The 18,414-nt window shown below is 50.7% G+C and overlaps 1 protein-coding gene across 1 annotated transcript in view; it reads left to right on the forward strand.

Moving 5' to 3' along the window:
* Positions 1-12,572: 12,572 nt before the first annotated feature.
* map7d3 (MAP7 domain containing 3) overlaps positions 12,573-18,414 on the forward strand; it is a 125,275-nt gene continuing 119,433 nt past the window's right edge. Inside the window, exon 1 of the mRNA XM_038776080.1 lies at positions 12,573-12,674. Within this exon, the coding sequence (XP_038632008.1) occupies positions 12,573-12,674 (102 nt within the window). The remainder of the gene's footprint in view (positions 12,675-18,414) is intronic.

Here is an 18,414-nt window from a genome sequence, read left to right on the forward strand (position 1 = left end):
GGTGGAGGATTCAGGCCTGGAGGACGACTGTCCCTAGGCTGTCAGCCGCCCAGTGTCGGAGCGCAGGGTGCACGAGACGCTCCGTAGTGGGGTGCGGGTCTCACTCGTGCCTGACACTATGTCGCCCCTCACCCCCTCTGGGGAACTCCCAGAATCTGGCGCATCATAATTGAAGGCTCTTTGTTTTTCTGCTTCTGTCGATAGTTCAGGCAGTGCCCTCTTGGGCCCTCCCTTCACCAACAATCCGACTCCCTCCCTCCCCACCACCCTCTTTCCCCCTCTCCCCACCACTCCCCTTCCTTTCCCTTCTGTTGGTACAGAGGCGAAGGTATCTGGTCTCTCCAGTGCAAAGTTTAGTGCTTGTACCATTTGTTTTTTGTAGAAACGTGTTGTGAACTGTTTTAATAATCAGAGTATCCACCCCCCCCCCCCCCCCACCCGGAGGGGAGGGTACCCTGTTTCTCCAACACAAAATGAGTGTTTGTACTGTTTGGCCTTGTATATATTTTTTACTGTTTTCATGTCGGGTTGTCTTCTACTTTGTGAACAGAATTTTCCAGGAGTTGAGTTAATGTTTTGGCAGAGAGAGATTGGGTTGTGTATCGCCTATCCAGAATACCACACACTTACTGAGGGAAACTTCCCGGCTCTCTCCTCTTCACTGTTGCTTCAGTTCGAAATCGCTAATGTATTCCTATCCTTCATTCATACTTGTACCCACAGTCTCTATTCCTGATTGTGCTGTGTTTAAAAACATAATCAAAGTTGTGTGTGCATGAGTATAAAGACACAGAGCAGGCAGTCACTGCTGTCAGTGTCTCTGTGAAGTGTGCAAACACACACACATCAGAGTAGAGATTTTGACTTTCACCAATGAAATTAATCCAAGCTAGCCGAGTGAGAGTCTTGTTTTCTGGCCCAATTACTTTTCAAAATGTGACATTTTTGACATATTGATGGTTATATTGTTTACATGATGTGGAGATGCCGGCGTTGGACTGGGGTGAGCACAGTAAGAAGTCTTACAACACCAGGTTAAAGTCCAACAGGTTTGTTTCAAACACGAGCTTTCGGAGCACTGCTCCTTCTGACTTCACCTGAAGAAGGAGCCGTGCTCCGAAAGCTCGTGTTTGAAACAAACCTGTTGGACTTTAACCTGGTGTTGTAAGACTTCATATTGTTTACAAGCAGAGAACTATATAAGTTGGCATCTATACATTTTGTGTTATTGGAATAAGGTACAGACTTGTTGTATAGTTTCTTGGGCTCTGTTTCTCAGTTTGGGAGCGACATTTTGTAAAGAAGGTAAAGCAGAGAGTTTGTGCCTGAGAAACTGGTTCAAAACAGTGCGCCTGTTAATCTTCCCCAGCATGCAGTCTGCCTGTTGAAATTTGTTGCTATAGATTTTCTGATCTTTTCAAATGAGTTCCCTGATTTAACTGTCTTTAAGCTGCTCAGTGTAAACCACAATAAGCCGGCCATTGGCTGAAACTTGAGTAAATCAAACAATTACTGAAACATATAATTTTAATGAACTTGTTTTTGTTGGTATGTGTTTGTTCAGTTTGTTGATCTTTATGAGTGAACAGTGTACCTGATTAGCCTGAGGCAGAGGCTGAATGCTCTCTCAGCCTCTGCAAAGGTGCAGGCACCAGTCTTTCACGAGTTGAAAAGTGGAAGAGATGAAGAAATAAAGTTACCCAAGAAAATGGAAATTGAGGAAGTGATGAGAAGGGTTGATGAAGGTAGTGCAGTGGATGTGGTGTACATGGATTTTAGCAAGGTGTTTGACAAAGTCCCACATGGCAGATTGGTCAAGAAAGTGAAAGCCCATGGGATAAGGGCAATGTGGCAAACTGGATAAAAAGCTGGCTTAGCAATACAAAGAAAAGAATAATGGTCGATGGCTGCCCTTGCGATTGGAAAGCTCTTTCAAGTGGTGTTCCACAGGGCTCGGTGTTGGAACCCTTGCTATTTGTGTTATATATTAACGATTTGGATGTGAACGTGGAGAAATTTGCAGATGACACAAAGATTGGCTGAGTGTGGACAGTGTAGCGGATAGCTACAATCTTCAGAATGATATAGATGAATTGGTGGAGTGGGCGATAAAGTGGCAGCTGGAAATTAACACAGAGAAGAGTGAGGTCAGCATTTAGGGAGGTCAAACAGTTGTAGAGTACACAATAAATGGGAATATACTAAGAGGGGTAGATGAAGTGAGAGATCTTGGCATACAGGTCCCTGAAGGCAGCAGTTCAAGTAGAAAGGGTTGTTAAGAAAGAATGCTCTCCTTCATTGGCAAAGGTGTAGAATATAAAAGTATGGATACAATGTTGGAATTGTATAAAATGCTGTTGAGGCCACAACTGGAATATTGTGTGCAGTTCAGGTCGCCACATATTCTTTATCAGAGTCACAAGTAGGCTTACATTAGCACTGCAATGAAGTTACTGTGAAAAGCCCCTAGTCGCCACATTCCGGAGCCTGTTCGGGTACACTGAGGGGGAATTCAGAATTTCCAATTCACCCAACAGCACGTCTTTCGGGACTTGTGGGAGGAAACTGGAGCACCCGGAGGAAACCCACGCAGACACGGGGAGAGCGTGCAGACTCCGCACAGACAGTGACCCAAGCCGGGAATCGAACCTGGAACCCTGGCACTGTGAAGCAACAGTGCTAACCACTGCTACCTTGCATACAGGAAGGATATTATTGGTCTGGAGAGAGTGCAGAGGAGTTCACAAGAATGTAGCCAGGGCTGGAAAAGTGTGGCTACGAGGAGAGATTGGGTAGGTTGGGGTTATTTTCCTAGAAACAAAGAAGGCTGAGGGGTGACTTAATTGAGTTGTACAAAATTATGAGGGGAAGAGATAGAGTGGACAGGATAAAATAGTTTCTCTTGGTGGAGAATTCTAAAACCAGGTTTAGAGGGGACATGAGGAAGAACTTTTTTACGAAGAGGGTAGTGGAAGTCTGGAATTCGCTGCCTGATTTGGTGGTGGAGGCAGAGACCCTAAACTCTTTTATAAAAGGTACCTTGATCTGTACCTTGAGTGCTGTAAACTACAGGGCTATGGAGCGGGTGCAGGAAGGTGGGATGAGAAAGGTCACCTGGGTGTCCTTGGGCTGGCACGGACAAGATGGGCCAAATGGCCTCATTCTGTGTTGTAACTTTTCTATGATTCTAATTAAGAAATTGAGAAGTTAAACACAAAGTATGGTGACTTGTAAAGAGTATTGAACAGCTATCTGTGAATTTAAGGCATTGGTTAAGTCTGAATTGCAATGCTCAGTTTAAATTTATTATCACAGTTTGCTGTCATCTGAAGCCCTGGATTGAATTGCTGTCAATTATTCATCTATAACAATCCAGTTTTAGCAAGCAAGTCAATTATAGAGAGACCTACCAGTTAAAGACACAATGATTTCAGGTGGGCAGGGCGCGATGTGGTTGACTGTTAACGGCCCCTCACTGAAATAGCCATAGCAAGCCTCTCCGTTCAAGGGCAGTTAGGGATGGGTAATAAATGCTGGCCCTGCCAGCGATGCCCACACCCCAAGAACAAATTTTTTTAAATGTCAGGCTGGAGGAAATTAAAAGAGATGGAGGAATGAGGCCATGAATCGATTTAAACACTAGGTTGTTTGAATTGGTGGGATCATTAAGGGAAACGGAAGCCAATGTGGAGCAAAGATGATGGTGAGCAAGACCAACAGTGTGATTGGATAGAGAGAGCAAAGTTTCAGCTAAACTGAAGTTTAGAGAGACTAGAGGATTAACAGCTAACCAGCTAAATGGAGGTGGCAAAACATAAGTCCGAGTTTGAGCAGTGGTCTACTGATAGTTTCAAATTGTTCATTTTAAACATTGCTTAATGCAAATGGCTGCATAATTCAATGCAAATATGGAGAAATATGCAGACAAGTGGGAATTGAATGCTTAAATTTATTTCATTTTCATTTTGAATCTCAATCTGGGAAGGCAGTGACATGATGATTGGTTTGAACCCCACCAGGGCAGCAGGTGGAGTTTAAATTCAATTAATAAATCTGCAGTTAAACAACTAATCTCAGTAATGGTGAACATGAAACTGATATAGAGGAAATCTGCCATCCTTAGCTGGTCTGGCCTACATGTGACTTCAGACCCAGTGAAATGGCCGAGCGAGACATTGAGTTGTATCAAACCCCTACAAAGTCGATAAAAGGCAATGAAACGGGCATTGACCACCTGGCATTGACCAAGGCACGAGAAAGGGCAGCAGCAAGCCCACCCTTGGAGTGGGCCAGCCCTCCTTACTGACATCTGGGGCTTCTGCCAAAATTGGGAGAGCTGTCTCACACTTGTCATGCAACATCCAACACAGTCATACTCACGGAATCAAACGTTACCATGTCACAGGCACCACCATCCCTGGGTATGTCGTGACCCACCATCTTGACAAACCCAGCAGAGGTAACAGCACTCTGGGCGTGGGCCGAAGGGCCTGTTCTGTGCTGTATTTTTCACAGTGGTATACAGTCGGGAGGGAGTTGCCCTGTGAGTCCTCAACATTGACACCGGATCTCATGAGGTCTCATGGCATCAGGTCAAACATGGGAATGGAAATTTCCATCTGATTACCATGGACTACTCCCCCTCAACTAATGAATCGGTCATCCTCTGTGCTGAACACCACTTGGAGTAATCCAGGGAATTCTCTGTGGATCAGTGTTCAAATCCCACCATGGCAAATGGTGAAATCTGAATTTAATAAAAATCTAGAATTAAAAGCCTTAACGATGATTGTTATGAAAACCCATCTGGTTTACGAATCTTCAGGGAAGGAAATCTGCTACCATTTCCTGGTCTGGCCTACATATGATTTCAGACCCATTGGCAATGTGGTGACTGTAATTGCCTTCTGAAATGGCCGAGCCAGACTCTCAGTTCAAGGGCAGTCAGGGATGGGTAACAAAGGTTGGCCCAGCCAGCGACGCCTACATCAGACGAATAGAAAGAAAGCAACAGCACAGGCCTACTGGCACGCCAAATAGCATGTGATAGACTAAGCAGTCCTAAACCCAACAGATCACATTTGCATCTCTGCCACCATCAGTCCTCAATGGTGGTGGATAATTAAAAAATTATCGGGAGGCAGAGAGCCACAAATATGCCCATCCTCCGTGGCAGGGGAGCCCAGAATATCAGTGCAAAAGGCAATACGTTTTCAATCATGATCAATCTCGGCCTCCTCCTGAGGTCCCCAGCATCATAGATGTCAGCCTTCAGTCCATTCGATTCACTCCACGTGATATCAAAAAACGGCTGAAGGCACTGGATACTGTAACGGCTACAGACTCTGACTATATTCCGGCAATAGTACTGAAGACTTGCACTCCCCAAGCCAAGCTGTTCCAATATAGCTACAGCACTGGCATCTACCCGGCAACGTGGAAAATTGCCCAGGATAAATCCAACCCAGCCAGTTACCGCCCTATCAGTCTACACTCTTATCATCAGCAAAGTGATTGAAGGGGTCATCAGCTGTGCTATCAAGCGGCACTTAGTCAGCAATAACCAGCTCACGGATGCTCAGTTTGGGTTCCGCCCAGGGTCACTCAGCTCCTGACCTCATTACAGCCTTGGTGCAAACATGGACAAAAGAGCTGAATGCCAGAGGCGAGGTGAGAGTGACTGCCCTTGACAAGGAGCCCTAGCTAAACTGGAGTGAATGGGAATCAGGAGGAAAACTCTCCGCTGGTTGGAGTTATACCCGGCACAAAGGAAGATGGTTGTGGTGTTTGAAGGTCAATCATCTCAGCTCCAGGACATCACTGCAGGAGTTGCTCAGGTTAGTGCCCGAGACCCAACCATCTTCAGCTGCTCCATCAATGACCTCCCTTCCGTCAGAAGTGGGGATGTTTGTGGATGCACATCGCTCAGCACCATTGACAACTCCTCAGACACTGAAACAGCCCATTTCCAAGTGCAGCAAAACCTGGACAATATTCGGGATTGGGTTGACAAGTGGCAAGTTACATTCGCGTCAGGTAATTACTGAAGGACAATAAATGCTGTAAGAGTCAGCAATGCCCACATTCATGAACAAAATAAGAATGGAATGAAGTAGTTTTGAGCTGGAGTGGATTGTGAATAGAATTAATTTACCACTCCCACTACCATTGTATAATTTCAGAATGCATTGAATACTATGACATTGGAGGGTGTATAAAAGGGGATTCAAAAATGAAACTTAACTATAAGTTTAACGTTTATGTTACTGGCACCAAAGTTTTGATGGAAAGTAAATAACTCGGGTATATGAGAATGTTTTCTTGCCCTGAACGTTAAATTTACTCGAGTTTAATATTCTGCAGTGGAAAAAAGCTGCCTGTTTAACAGTTTCCTTCAGTCAGATGTAACAGTTTTTTTATTTTACTAATTATAATGGTCTATAATCTTATTCGTAGATGGAAAACGCCTGTGCCCCCTACACAGACAGTGCATATATTTATAACTGTGCCCCCTACACAGACAGTGCATATATTTATAACTGTGCCCCCTACACAGACAGTGCATATATTTATAACTGTGCCCCCTACACAGACAGTGCATATATTTATAACTGTGCCCCCTACACTGACAGTGCATATATTCATAACTGCTTCCCCCTCCAGTTTGCTGCTTTTGTCCCTTTCCTTATCTCAAGGAAGTTATGTGAGGGTTGGGTGTGGAACACGTATTCAGCAATAGCAAATTTTCAGCCACAGTGGAATTGAAAGTTAAAAATTACAGTGTGAGATGGACAAAATACATAAGCAGTGCAGTATTTAAATAAACTTGATCACAGGCTGGTAAACTGTGCTATGCATTGCAAGGAAAAATGTTCATTACTCCAGGTGACGTCGAAAGAAACTTTGGAAACTTGTCAAACTTCGTGCTCAACTGGTCCAAACAATACAGAGCAACAGGCAGCAAATGCAGTTGAATATTTATCCATGTAGCCAGGAATACAGATCAGAACAAGTTGTATACAACTACAGCCACTGGACACACACCTTGAAACATAGAATCTCGGAGCAGGAGGAGGCTATTCAGTCCTTCAAGCCTGCTCTGCCATTCATTATAGTCATGGCTGATTATCCAATTCAGTAACATGCTACTGCTTTCCCCCCCATATCCTTTGATCTCGCTCCAAGAGCGATACCTAACTCCTTCTTGAAAACATGGTGTTTTGGCCCCTACTGCTTTCTGTGGTATTAAATTCCACAAACCTCTTCATTCATCTGAGGAAGGAGCAGTGCTCCGAAAGCTAGTGTTTGAAACAAACATGTTGGACTTTAACCTGGTTTTGTAAGACTTCTTACTGTGACCCCAGACCAACGCCGGCATCTCCACATCTTAAATCCCACAGACCGACCACTCTCTGGGAGAAGAGGTTTCTCCTCATCTCTCTGTGCTAAATGGTCTACTCTGTATCCTCAGACTGTGTCCCCTAGTTCTGGACAGCCCTCCCACTGGGAACATCCTCCATCTACCCTGTCTAGGCCTGTTAGAATTTTATAGGCTTCTATCTGATTCCCCCCTCATTCTTCTGTACTCCAGCGAAAATAATCCGAACCGACTCAATATCTTGTATGTCAGTCCCGCCATCTTAAGAATCAGACTGGTAAACGTTTGCTGCACTTTCTCTAGAACAAGAACATCCTTCCTCAGATAAGGAGACCAAAACTGCACACAATACTCCAGGTGTGGCCTCACCAAGGCCCTGTATAATTGCAGCAACACATCCCTGCTCCTGTACTCGATTCCTCTCGCAATGAAGGCCAACATACCATTAGCCTTCTTTACCGCCTGCTGTATCTGCATGCTTACCTTCAGTGACTGGTGGACGAGGACACCCAGGTCTCGTTACATGTTCCCTTTCAGTCTGTAGCCATTTAGATAATCTGCCTCCCGTTTTTGCTACCAATGTGGATAACCTCGCATATATCCACATTATACTGCATCTGGCCAAATCTGTGGCGGGACAATGGACTCTTTGTCATCCAGACTCGAATGTTTGCTCTGTGTTCTCTGCGCAGATCAGATCTGCTGGGACTGTCCAGCACTTTCTGTTTCAGATTCCACCACCCATAGTAATTTCCTATGATTATACTGCATCTGCCATGTACTGCCCACTCCCTCCGCCTGTCCAACTCACACTGAAGGATCCCTGCATCCTCCCACTGCCCTGCATGTGCCCACTCCCTCAGCCTATCCAACTCACACTGAAGGATCTCTGCATCCTCCCACTGCCCTGCATGTGCCCACTCCCTCAGCCTGTCCAACTCACACTGAAGGATCCCTTCCCACTGCCCTGCATGTGCCCACTCCCTCAGCCTGTCCAACTCACACTGAAGGATCCCTTCCCACTGCCCTGCATGTGCCCACTCATTCAGCCTGTCCAACTCGCACTGAAGGATCCCTTCCCACTGTCCTGCATGTGCCCACTCATTCAGCCTGTCCAACTCACACTGAAGGATCCCTTCCCACTGTCCTGCATGTGCCCACTCCCTCAGCCTGTCCAACGCACACTGAAGGATCTCTGCATCCTCTCACTGCCCTGCATGTGCCCACTCCCTCCGCCTGTCCAACGCACACTGAAGGATCTCTGCATCCTCTCACTGCCCTGCATGTGCCCACTCCCTCCGCCTGTCCAACGCACACTGAAGGATCCCTTCCCACTGTCCTGCAGGTGCCCACTCCCTCCGCCTGTCCAACGCACACTGAAGGATCCCTGCATCCTCCCACTGCCCTGCATGTGCCCACTCCCTCCGCCTGTCCAACTCACACTGAAGGATCCCTGCATCCTCCTCACAGCTCATCCTCCCACCCAACTTTCTGTCATCTACAAATTTGGAGATATGACATTTTGTTCCCTCCTCTAAATCATTAATACATATAGCAAATAGCTGGAGTCCCAGCACTGATCACTGGGTACCCCACTAGTCACTGCCTGCCATTTAGTCTGCCAACCAGTTTTCTATCCATCTCAATACACTACCCCCAATCCCACGCACTTTAATTTTACACGCTAATCTTTTGAGTGGGACTTTGTACAAAGCCTTCTGAAAGTCCAAAAATACCACATCCACTGGCTCCCCCTCATCAACTCTACCAGTTACATCCTCGAAGAATTACAGTAGATTTTAAAAAATCTTGAGTGTCACAAGTAGGCTTACATTAACACTGCAATGAAGTTACTGTGAAAATCCCCTAGTTGCCACACTCCAGCGCCTGTTCGGGTACAGAGAGGGAGAATTCAGAATGTCCAATTCACCCACCTAACAAGCACGTCTTTCGGGACTTGCGGGAGGAGACCGGAGCACCCGGAGGAAACCCACGCAGACACTGGGAGACGTGCAGACTCTACACAGACAGTGACCTGAGCCGGGAATCGAACCTGGGACCCTGTCGCTGTGAGGCTGATTCCCTTCCTTGCTGACTCTCTGTGATTCTGGCACTGTTTTCTAAATGCTCTCATATAAAATCTTTGTTTATGAATTCTAGAATTTTCCCCACTAGCGTATGTCAGGCTTCCCGGTCTATAATTCCCTTTTTAAATAATGGCGTTCTGGGACGGAGCCTCCCTGAGCTCCGTGTCCATTCCCGGACGGAGCCTCCCTGAGCTCCGTGTCCATTCCCGGACGGAGTTACCCTGAGCTCCGTGTCCATTCCCGGACGGAGTTACCCTGAGCTCCGTGTCCATTCCCGGACGGAGCCTCCCTGAGCTCCGTGTCCATTCCTGGACGGAGTTACCCTGAGCTCCGTGTCCATTCCCGGACGGAGTTACCCTGAGCTCCGTGTCCATTCCCGGACGGAGTTACCCTGAGCTCCGTGTCCATTCCTGGACGGAGTTACCCTGAGCTCCGTGTCCATTCCCGGACGGAGTTAGCCTGAGCTCCGTGTCCATTCCCGGACGGAGTTAGCCTGAGCTCCGTGTCCATTCCCAGACGGAGTTACCCTGAGCTCCGTGTCCATTCCTGGACGGAGTTACCCTGAGCTCCGTGTCCATTCCCGGACGGAGCCTCCCTGAGCTCCGTGTCTATTCCCGGACGGAGCCTCCCTGAGCTCCGTGTCCATTCCTGGACGGAGTTACCCTGAGCTCCGTGTCCATTCCCGGACGGAGTTACCCTGAGCTCCGTGTCCATTCCCGGACGGAACCTCCCTGAGCTCCGTGTCCATTCCCGGACGGAGTTACCCTGAGCTCCGTGTCCATTCCCGGATGAAACCTCCCTGAGCTCCGTGTCCATTCCCGGACGAAACCTCCCTGAGCTCCGTGTCCATTCCTGGACGGAGTTACCCTGAGCTCCGTGTCCATTCCCGGACAGACCCTCCCTGAGCTCCGTGTCCATTCCCGGACGGAGTTACCCTGAGCTCCGTGTCCATTCCCGGACAGAGCCTCCCTGAGCTCCGTGTCCATTCCCGGACGGAGTCACCCTGAGCTCCGTGTCCATTCCCGGATGGAGCCTCCTTGAGCTCCGTGTCCATTCCCGGACGGAACCTCCCTGAGCTCCGTGTCCATTCCCGGACGGAGTTACCCTGAGCTCCGTGTCCATTCCTGGACGGAGCCTCCCTGAGCTCCGTGTCCATTCCCGGACGGAACCTCCCTGAGCTCCGTGTCCATTCCCGGACGGAGTTACCCTGAGCTCCGTGTCCATTCCCGGACGGAGCCTCCCTGAGCTCCGTGTCCATTCCTGGACGGAGCCACCCTGAGCTCCGTGTCCATTCCCGGACGGAGTTACCCTGAGCTCCGTGTCCATTCCCGGACAGAGCCTCCCTGAGCTCCGTGTCCATTCCCGGACGGAGTTACCCTGAGCTCCGTGTCCATTCCCGGACAGAGCCTCCCTGAGCTCCGTGTCCATTCCTGGACGGAGTTACCCTGAGCTCCGTGTCCATTCCCGGACAGAGCCTCCCTGAGCTCCGTGTCCATTCCTGGACGGAGTTACCCTGAGCTCCGTGTCCATTCCTGGACAGACCCTCCCTGAGCTCCGTGTCCATTCCTGGACGGAGCCTCCCTGAGCTCCGTGTCCATTCCTGGACGGAGCCTCCCTGAGCTCCGTGTCCATTCCTGGACAGACCCTCCCTGAGCTCCGTGTCCATTCCTGGACGGAGCCTCCCTGAGCTCCGTGTCCATTCCCGGACGGAGCCTTCCTGAGCTCCGTGTCCATTCCCGGACGGAGCCTCCCTGGGCTCCGTGTCCATTCCCGGACGGAGTTACCCTGAGCTCCGTGTCCATTCCCGGACAGAGCCTCCCTGAGACCCATGTCTGGCAGCAGAAGGAGAACACGTCAGGTTTTTGGCTTTGGGGAGCACACAGCAGAGTCGGGTGGGTATTGCCTTGATCCCGTTTTACAGATCTCAGCACTGACTAATCAGCCACATTGTCCTCGTGTGTGTGAATTTAATCAAGTCTGAACTGGGAAACATTGCTGCCAGTTAATACTAACTTCAACTGAGATTACTTCCTGTCTCTGCTCAAAATAGATGCACAGATCATTCTTCATTTCCTCCCCATTGGACTTTGTGGAATGCATTGAAAATGGATGTGTTGGTACATGCTTGACAAAAGAGCTCCCTCACATCCATGGCGAAACTCCAAAAGCTGCTATGAAGTTACTGTGAAAAGCCCCTAGGTACGTTTGGTACATTTTAAATATGGGCTGATATTAATGTGGACACCTTAACTGAAGGCATTAATATTGAAAAGAGTTCAGAGAGGTATGATTGAAATGTCTTTCAGCAGTTTATTTTCTAAATGGTGCAAAGCTACAAACTGGATGCGTAGAGATTTAGAGATCCACAGATAGAAATCACAATGTTTGTGTACAAGCCCAATAAAATAATTTAACTAATAAAATGTTGGCATTTGTGTCAAGTGTTTGTGATATTGAGGAGTGAAAGCTCCATTGCAGTTTTATACAGATCTGATTAGACAAAAGTCTGGAGCAATTAGTTTTGCTTAAGGGAGCACACCTCAGGAATTTGATGTATAAGCCTTGGAGAGGGTAGGGAACAGATTCACTAGAGTACTCCCAAGCTTCACTGAGTTAATTGTGAGGACAGGTTGAACAGGCAAGTTCAGATGAAAGGTCTTCAACCCAAAACATTAACTTGGTTTTATCTTTGCTGGTATAGTTTTAAGTGGGTTTAATTGAATGTTTCTGTGCTTGGAAGGGTAAACCTTCAGATTCATGCTGGCCAAAAGGGTTTGTATCTGTGGGGGTTGGTTTCAATGCTAACTGTGAGGGTTACGGCCTAAACCAGCAGTGTCTGCTTAGAAACTGAGGCCTTTTAAGGTAAAGAAGATTTTAAGTTTTAGATTAGATAATTTGATTTTAGTTGTAGATAGGTAGCATGGGGGAATGCAGTTCTCCCACTATTGCTAGAAGCAGTTGGTTTTAGAAGGCTAAAAAAGTGGCATTTCTAGCCTTGCTAGAAGAAAAGCCATACAATGGAGTAATGGTTAGGTTTCCGGCATTTGTTTTCTTAAAGTCTAGTTAGTTAACGAAATGAACAGAAGTTTCCAAGAAGTTTGGAGTTAATGGAACAGCGGAAACTGGGAGACAGAACAGATGACTGTTTAAGAAAGTTGAAAAGCTATTGGATCGTGAGAGGCTGGGAAGATGCCTGCAGTAGTGATCAGGTTTGGGAGAAATTCCTGCAGTTTGGGAGACATTATTTGAAACATTTGTGGAAATCGGTGGCTGGACCTCAGAATTTGTGTAAAATCCTTTAAGTACAGGAAAGCTGAAGGGAGAGAGAGGGGCAAAACCTGAAAGTGAAACCTTGGTGGGAGCTGCAGAGGGAAGCCTCATTTAAAAAATGTTTCAAAGTGTGACTTTCTGAAAGTGGGATTTGAAATCCCTCGTGTGAAAGCTGGAGTTCAGTGAGACAAGGTGGCTCAGGGGATAAAAATCATCTGGGGGGGGGTGGGGGGGGAGGATTTTGAGGGGAAATCTACAGACATTCACTTGGGTTCAGAGAGGAGTGCGTCTTACCTCAGTCATCTTGTCTGCTTAAAAGGGACTTTGTGTTAATGAGACCATTGTAGCTTATGATGTACTTTGCAATCTATTAATTTAAAATCTGTGCATTTACTAAGCTAAGGAGAGTGAAGAAGTATTTTATTATCCATTTTTTATGTTTAATAAATGGGTTTTTTCTTGGTGTTAAAAATAATTAGCCATCCACGTTTGATAAACAAATGTGAAGTTATAGGGCAGAATTCTCCGTTTCTGAGACCAAGTGCTGACGGCAATGGAGAATCCGTGTACATTTACGACAGAAAAATCGGTGCTGCACCTGGGCCGATTCCTCTCCTGTGGAGGGGCTAGCGCCGGCGCCGCATGGAACACACTCTATTCAAATGAAAAACGGTGCAGGATTGGTCGGGTCCGTGATTGACACGCGGGAGGCTGACAAGCTGCAGCCGCACACTCCCAACACACACACATATCGAAGCCAAAAAGATGGCACTGATTGTGCTGGAGCATGCCCACACAGCTGATGGGTCGGCTGGGCTCCTTGGGTGCCCCCGGGGGGGGGGGGGGGGGGTAACAACCCCTGGCACTCGGTTTAAAGTGGGCTGTTAGTGATGTGCGCAGATGTATGGCTGACTTGCCGGCCACGGCAATGGTGCTCCGTCCACCCCGACCCCCCGGCACTGGCTGATCCCCCCCCCCCCCACCCCACCCCCCCGGCCCTGGCAGATGCCCACTGGACAGCGGCACGACTGTCGGCAAACTATGGCAACGTTGGACACTGTCCACATCTCTCAGCAGCCACCGTGTCAGGTTTACAATTTTTGAAAGCTGCCGGGAACAAGGGCCACGGGAGGTGGGGAATCGCAGGTGACCCCACTAATGATATACAACAGGTGTTTAAAGTACGCGCGGAGTGAAAGGCAATGTCGCCATTTTCGAAGTGATGGAGAATCACGATTTGGCATCAAACCGGCACCTGCCGCGATTTTGTCGTCGCTCTGCCCGATCACACTGATCCGGCTATTCTCCCCCCCCCCCCCCGATCACACTGATCCGCTATTCCCCCCCCGATCACACTGATCCGGCTATTCTCCCCCCCGATCACACTGATCCGGCTATTCCCCCCCCGATCACACTGATCCGGCTATTCTCCCCCCCGATCACACTGATCCGGCTATTCTCCCCCCCCCCCCCCCCCGATCACACTGATCCGGCTATTCTCCCCCCGATCACACTGATCCGGCTATTCTCCCCCCGATCACACTGATCCGGCTATTCCCCCCCGATCACACTGATCCGGCTATTCTCCCCCCGATCACTCTGATCCGGCTATTCCTCCCCCCCGATCACACTGATCCGGCTATTCTCCCCCCGATCACACTGATCCGGCTATTCTCCCCCCGATCACACTGATCCGGCTATTCCCCCCCCCGATCACACTGATCCGGCTATTCCCCCCCCCGATCACACTGATCCGGCTATTCTCCCCCCGATCACACTGATCCGGCTATTCTCCCCCCGATCACACTGATCCGGCTATTCTCCCCCCGATCACACTGATCCGGCTATTCTCCCCCCGATCACACTGATCCGGCTATTCTCCCCCCCGATCACACTGATCCGGCTATTCTCCCCCCGATCACACTGATCCGGCTATTCTCCCCCCGATCACACTGATCCGGCTATTCCCCCCCCCCGATCACACTGATCCGGCTATTCTCCCCCCCCGATCACACTGATCCGGCTATTCTCCCCCCCGATCACACTGATCCGGCTATTCTCCCCCCGATCACACTGATCCGGCTATTCCCCCCCCGATCACACTGATCCTCTATTCTCCCCCCCATCACACTGATCCGGCTATTCTCCCCCCGATCACACTGATCCGCTATTCCCCCCCCCCCCCCCATCACACTGATCCGCTATTCTCCCCCCGATCACACTGATCCGGCTATTCTCCCCCCCCCGATCACACTGATCCGGCTATTCTCCCCCCCGATCACACTGATCCGGCTATTCCCCCCCCGATCACACTGATCCGGCTATTCTCCCCCCGATCACACTGATCCGGCTATTCCCCCCCCCCGATCACTCTGATCCGCTATTCTCCCCCCGATCACTCTGATCCGGCTATTCTCCCCCCGATCACTCTGATCCGGCTATTCTCCCCCCGATCACACTGATCCGGCTATTCTCCCCCCCCCCCTCCGCTCACACTGATCCGGCTATTCTCCCCCCGATCACACTGATCCGGCTATTCTCCCCCCCGATCACACTGATCCGGCTATTCTCCCCCCCCGATCACACTGATCCGGCTATTCTCCCCCCCGATCACACTGATCCGGCTATTCTCCCCCCGATCACACTGATCCGGCTCTTCCCCCCCCCCCCGATCACTCTGATCCGGCTATTCTCCGCCCGATCACACTGATCCGGCTATTCTCCCCCCCGATCACACTGATCCGGCTATTCTCCCCCCGATCACACTGATCCGGCTATTCTCCCCCCGATCACACTGATCCGGCTAGTCTCCCCCGATCACACTGATCCGGCTATTCTCCCCCCGATCACACTGATCCGGCTATTCTCCCCCCGATCACACTGATCCGGCTATTCCCCCCCCGATCACACTGATCCGGCTATTCCCCCCCCCGATCACACTGATCCGGCTATTCTCCCCCCGATCACACTGATCCGGCTATTCCCCCCCCGATCACACTGATCCGGCTATTCTCCCCCCCCGATCACACTGATCCGGCTATTCTCTCCCCGATCACACTGATCCGGCTATTCTCCCCCCGATCACTCTGATCCGGCTATTCTCCCCCCGATCACTCTGATCCGGCTATTCTCCCCCCGATCACATTGATCCTGCTATTTCCCCCCCCCCGATCACTCTGATCCGGCTATTCTCCCCCCGATCACTCTGATCCGGCTATTCTCCCCCCCGATCACACTGATCCGGCTATTCTCCCCCCCGATCACACTGATCCGGCTATTCTCCCCCCGATCACACTGATCCGGCTATTCTCCCCCCGATCACACTGATCCGGCTATTCTCCCCCCCCGATCACACTGATCCGGCTATTCTCCCCCCCCGATCACACTGATCCGGCTATTCTCCCCCCGAATCACACTGATCCGGCTATTCTCCCCCCCGATCACACTGATCCGGCTATTCTCCCCCCCGATCACACTGAGCCGGCTATTCTCCCCCCGATCACACTGATCCGGCTATTCTCCCCCCGATCACACTGATCCGCTATTCCCATCCCCCCCCCCCGATCACACTGATCCGGCTATTCTCCCCCCGCTCACACTGATCCGGCTATTCTCCCCCCGATCACACTGATCCGGCTATTCTCCCCCCGATCACACTGATCCGCTATTCTCCCCCCGATCACACTGATCCGCTATTCCTCCCCCCGATCACACTGATCCGGCTATTCTCCCCCCGATCACACTGATCCGCTATTCTCCCCCCGATCACACTGATCCGCTATTCTCCCCCCGATCACACTGATCCGGCTATTCTCCCCCCCGCTCACACTGATCCGGCTATTCTCCCCCGATCACTCTGATCCGGCTATTCTCCCCCCGATCACACTGATCCGGCTATTCTCCCTCCCGATCACACTGATCGGCTATTCTCCCCCCGATCACACTGATCCGGCTATTCTCCCCCCGATCACACTGATCCGGCTATTCTCCCCCCCCGATCACACTGATCCGGCTATTCTCCCCCCCGATCACACTGATCCGGCTATTCTCCCCCCCGATCACACTGATCCGGCTATTCTCTCGCCCCGATCACACTGATCCGGCTATTCTCCCCCCCCCCGATCACACTGATCCGCTATTCCCCCCCCGATCACACTGATCCGGCTATTCTCCCCCCCGATCACACTGATCCGGCTATTCTCCCCCCCCCCCCCGATCACACTGATCCGGCTATTCTCCCCCCCCGATCACACTGATCCGGCTATTCTCCCCCCAATCACACTGATCCGGCTATTCTCCCCCCGATCACACTGATCCGGCTATTCTCCCCCCGATCACACTGATCCGGCTATTCCCTCCCCCGATCACACTGATCCGCTATTCTCCCCCCGATCACTCTGATCCGGCTATTCTCCCCCCGATCACACTGATCCGGCTATTCTCCCCCCGATCACACTGATCCGGCTATTCTCCCCCCGATCACACTGATCCGGCTATTCTCCCCCCGATCACACTGATCCGGCTATTCTCCCCCCGATCACACTGATCCGGCTATTCTCCCCCCCGATCACACTGATCCGCTATTCTCCCCCCCCGATCACACTGATCCGGCTATTCTCCCCCCCCGATCACACTGATCCGCTATTCTCCCCCCCCCCCCCCGATCACACTGATCCGCTATTCTCCCCCGATCACACTGATCCGCTATTCTCCCCCCGATCACACTGATCCGGCTATTCTCCCCCCGATCACACTGTCCGCTATTCTCTCCTCTCCCATTCCTCTCCTTTCTCCCCCCCCCCCCCCCCCCTGATCAACTGATCCGCTATTCTCCCCCCGATCACACTGATCCGGCTATTCTCCCCCCCCGATCACACTGATCCGGCTATTCCCCCCCCGATCACACTGATCCGGCTATTCCCCCCCCCTCCCCCCCCCCCGATCACACTGATCCGGCTATTCTCCCCCCGATCACACTGATCCGGCTATTCCCCCCCCCGATCACACTGATCCGGCTATTCTCCCCCGATCACACTGATCCGGCTATTCTCCCTCCTCCCGATCACACTGATCCGGCTATTCTCCCCCCGATCACACTGATCCGGCTATTCTCCCCTATCACACTGATCCGGCTATTCCCCCCCCGATCACACTGATCCGGCTATTCTCCCCCCGATCACACTGATCCGGCTATTCTCCCCCCGATCACACTGATCCGGCTATTCTCCCCCCCGATCACACTGATCCGGCTATTCTCCCCCGATCACACTGATCCGGCTATTCTCCCCCCGATCACACTGATCCGGCTATTCTCCCCCCGATCACACTGATCCGGCTATTCTCCGTCCGATCACACTGATCCGGCTATTCCCCGTCCGATCACACTGATCCGGCTATTCTCCCCCCCGATCACACTGATCCGGCTATTCTCCCCCCGATCACACTGAGCCGGCTATTCTCCCCCCGATCACACTGATCCGGCTATTCTCCCCCGATCACACTGATCCGGCTATTCTCCCCCCGATCACACTGATCCGGCTATTCTCCCCCCGATCACACTGATCCGGCTATTCTCCCCCCGATCACACTGATCCGGCTATTCTCCCCCCGATCACACTGATCCGGCTATTCTCCCCCCGATCACACTGATCCGGCTATTCTCCCCCCGATCACACTGAT

Source organism: Scyliorhinus canicula, chromosome 17 (genome assembly GCF_902713615.1).
Source record: "Scyliorhinus canicula chromosome 17, sScyCan1.1, whole genome shotgun sequence".
In the NCBI taxonomy this organism is placed as follows: Eukaryota; Metazoa; Chordata; class Chondrichthyes; order Carcharhiniformes; family Scyliorhinidae; genus Scyliorhinus; species Scyliorhinus canicula.